General features: G+C 39.9%; 1 protein-coding gene across 1 annotated transcript; it reads right to left on the reverse strand.

The window, feature by feature from the left end:
* Positions 1 to 1,390: 1,390 nt before the first annotated feature.
* LOC137745949 (abscisic acid receptor PYL4) lies at positions 1,391 to 3,258 on the reverse strand. The gene is made up of 2 exons (XM_068485980.2): positions 2,349 to 3,258; positions 1,391 to 1,745 (listed from the first exon to the last, which is right to left on the reverse strand). Exons 1-2 carry the CDS (start codon positions 3,021 to 3,023, stop codon positions 1,737 to 1,739), a joined length of 684 nt encoding a protein of 227 aa, XP_068342081.2. The 5' UTR covers positions 3,024 to 3,258; the 3' UTR covers positions 1,391 to 1,736.
* Positions 3,259 to 3,555: the final 297 nt, after the last annotated feature.

Raw genomic sequence — 3,555 nt, forward strand, 5'->3', positions numbered from 1 at the left:
AGGTAGACAAGAATACACGAGAGAGAGAGAGAGAGCCTTCTCTTCCCTCCCACTTGCTTACCAACTTGCAAAGCAGATTAGATGTACAGTCAATCGGTCTCCATTCAAACATATATTCAAAACTTCACCACTCACATTTCTGCCACAGATACCGATCGATCGACCAACACCCCGCCAACTTGCATTTCTTTAAACGAAAAGAATGACCGTTAGAGAGAGAGAGAGAGAGAGAGCAAGTTGCAACAACTTCATAGTTTACTTTGCAAGTATCCTTCCTTTTCTTCTCTTTTCTTTGGAAGAACAGCTAGCTGATAGCAACTGTTTGAGTTATCAAAAAGAGCAAGTTGCAAGGGAAGAGGCAGCTAAGCTATTTGATTCCCGTCACGTTGTTCACCATTTTTCAATGTAAATACATATTCTCCCAACAGTCCAACCTCTGCATATACATGCTTTCAATCCTCTCGGTTGTCGATACCACCCATACAACACGACAATATATGCTTTCACATTCTCTTCTTTATTTACTTTGTTTTTATAGGTTTTTTAAGAAACATTTATCTCTATGTCATTTTCTACTTGATCGTGATTAGCGGAGGACAAATGAAACAATTGAGAGAGAAAAATCTCTTGGAGGTAGTTAGCCGGCTTCATTTTCAATATAATTCTTCACTTTTATCTCTCTGTCATTTTGTTCAAAATTAAAAACTTCTTAGTAGTTCAAGATAGGAAAATAATTTCTGCTCCTCGATCCATTTTCCCTTTTACACACCATTTGATTTATTCAAATCAAATGCTAAAAATAAACATGAGTATGCAAGAAAATAAGAAGATGAGTGCATGAAAATCAGTTTCATTATCTCTAATTTTGTTTCCGATTTCTTAGTATTTGATTCTTGAAAAGGGTAACGTTTTGCTCTATATTTGGTGCCCATACTGTTTTTCAATGTAGCAAAATACATACAATATATTAACTGTATTTTATGGTTTTTATACATTAGCTGTATTTTTTGGACCTTTGATAAAATGTCAAAGCTGTATTGTTTATTCCAACAAGGCTAGCTAGGTTCATTTCTGTGTCCACATTGGCGAGCAAACGCGCGAGAGAAAGCTAACAGCATTTTTAGAACATTATTATACTACTTCATCACAAACCTTAATTATTAATCAGCACTATATATAATTAATTTATCTTTTTGCGAATCAAAAATCTGGAAACATGATCTAGTGCACTAAGTGTCACAATACATTTAGTTGAAATTTTTTTTTCTTCATGTTTCCAACCAATTGTGTTACACTTTGCATACCAAACCGTATTCCCGATGCACTAATTAATCTCTCCGAGCAAATCATACAAGATGCAACAGGAGAAGTGATTTTCTCACTCCCTATATAATAAATAAGATATCAATCTGATTTATGTTTAACTAATACAATACCATCTACATTGCATGTTACCTAAACCAAAACCCTAATAGACGCGCAACTCATTCCCGCGCATTAAACGACAAAGTTAATATTTCAGGACTTAAGAGTTCATAACGACAACATAGATTGATAGCAGCGCATGACAATGAGAATTAACTTAATTACAAAATATAATACACAAAGAATTTACACAAACTACACACTTACTCTTAACTTAATTATGCCAGTGCTGTGAAATGCACGCTGAGACGCCGGACGAATAATTTTCTTGTTGAGAAGCCTAGCCATGCAGCTGCCAACTGCCTCAGTAGTCAGCCGCACTGCCATTACCATACCCATATCAATAAAAAAAAGTTCAATATTATCCAAAATATTAGGCAGCAGAATGGCTTCAGCTATTTTTTTCAGATCATGTCTTCTTGCATGCCATTATAAATTTCTCTCATATTCCAATTAGACGAACAAAACCATAAAATAATCGACAACATATATACTGATCAAATATAGACGATACAGTAATGATCGAATATTGACCACATATATATTCGACCACATATCGACTAGATATCAACACATACTGAAATTGATCTTTTCAGCCATTGAAATTTGAAAAGTGATTATTTAGGCCAATTTTTCCAAAATTAGTTTATATCACATACAGTAATAGCACTGATTAAAGCCTTAAACCTTGAACTACTGAAGCTGTTTCATCGGATTAAAATCACAAATCAATGGCGGAAACGCCAGAAAAAAGGACAAACACAGATGACTAGCTCATAACCTCGATCATAGACATTCGATCACGACGATTTGATGAGCCTAATAAATCCATGTATTTAGAAAAGAAGGAGGATCTAATTAATTAGCTAAGTAGCCAAAGTATGATTAATTAATTTTAATTAAATGATTACTATCATCATTACTTGCGTCTTGCTAGCTATATCCTCGGCGATCTTAGCGAGTGACTGCAGGTTGCAACGAACAATGGTGTCCACGAAAATACACGTGTCATCCTTGGTGTTCCCGTGCGGCACGTCCACCACATACGACTCCACCACCACCGTTCCGCCGCCTGCGCGCGACGACGGGTGCAGCGTCGTCACTGACCTGTAGTTCGACAGCCGATGGTCCCCGCCAACCATGCTGAAGCTGATGACGTGGCTCTCATCGTCAAGGATCTCCAGCCTCTCCGTGCTGTTGTTCGCAGGCAGCCCCGATATCACCTGCACCTCCCGCAGCGACCCCACGTCGCCGCCGCCCGCGACGACGTGGCAGCTCTTGACGAAGTGCTTGTACGCCTGCGGGTTATCAAAGCGCCGCACCACCGACCACACGGTGGACACGGGCGCAGCGATCTCTTGAGTCACGGCCGAGCAGCACTGGTTAGGACCCACCGCATGCGTGTGGTGCCGCGCCACCACTTCTGGTACTGTGGCCCGCTTCTTACTATTATTATTACTATTGTTGTTGAGTAGCAGTGCAGCAGCTCCTCCGCCTCTTTGGTTTTGGTACTGCGACGACGCCATGTTGGATGTCGCCGACGTGGCGGTGTGGACACGGTGGAGCAAGACTGAGGATTTGGGCGGGTTGGGAGGCATCTGAGTAATCTCACGCTTGAGTTGAGCAGATACAAACTGGGTAGCTTTATGGGTGGAGAGCTTCTTCTGCCAAGAGGGAGGCTCTTTGCTTTGCTCTGGCTTCCCCCGGGGGGGGGGGGGGGGGTGAGATCTTAATTCTTAAGGACTCTAGCTTTCTCTCTCTGTGACGAACAAACAGAGAGATGAGTTAGTTGCATTTTTCAAAGCCGAGAATTAGTGAACGTAAAAATGGGGAAAGTTCATGTACGGGATTATAAAATAGAAACAAGTTGGTCCTTGAAGCCAATAAGAATAGGAATAAAAAAGGGCAAAAGAAACACAAGTTGATCTGTTGAAGTTACCATATTAGCCCTGTACTTATTTTTTTATAGATAAATAAGCCACAAGTTGATTTGATTCCAAGTTGACCCCCTTGAAAAAAAATGCGGGGGATTTAATTAAGTTATCATTTCATTTAAATTTGTTGTCCAACTCATGAATTTGATTACTTTAGGATTTATAGCTGAAATTTGTATAGTTGTTGGGCCTCACA

The sequence above is a fragment of the Pyrus communis genome, chromosome 12 (genome assembly GCF_041283825.1).
Source record: "Pyrus communis isolate YQ-2024b chromosome 12, ASM4128382v1, whole genome shotgun sequence".
Lineage (NCBI taxonomy): Eukaryota > Viridiplantae > Streptophyta > Magnoliopsida > Rosales > Rosaceae > Pyrus > Pyrus communis.

What these genes read in the sequence shown, in the direction of transcription:
- LOC137745949 (XM_068485980.2), bottom strand. Translation starts at nt 3,023, where the DNA reads ATGCCTCCCAACCCGCCCAAATCCTCAGTCTTGCTCCACCGTGTCCAC.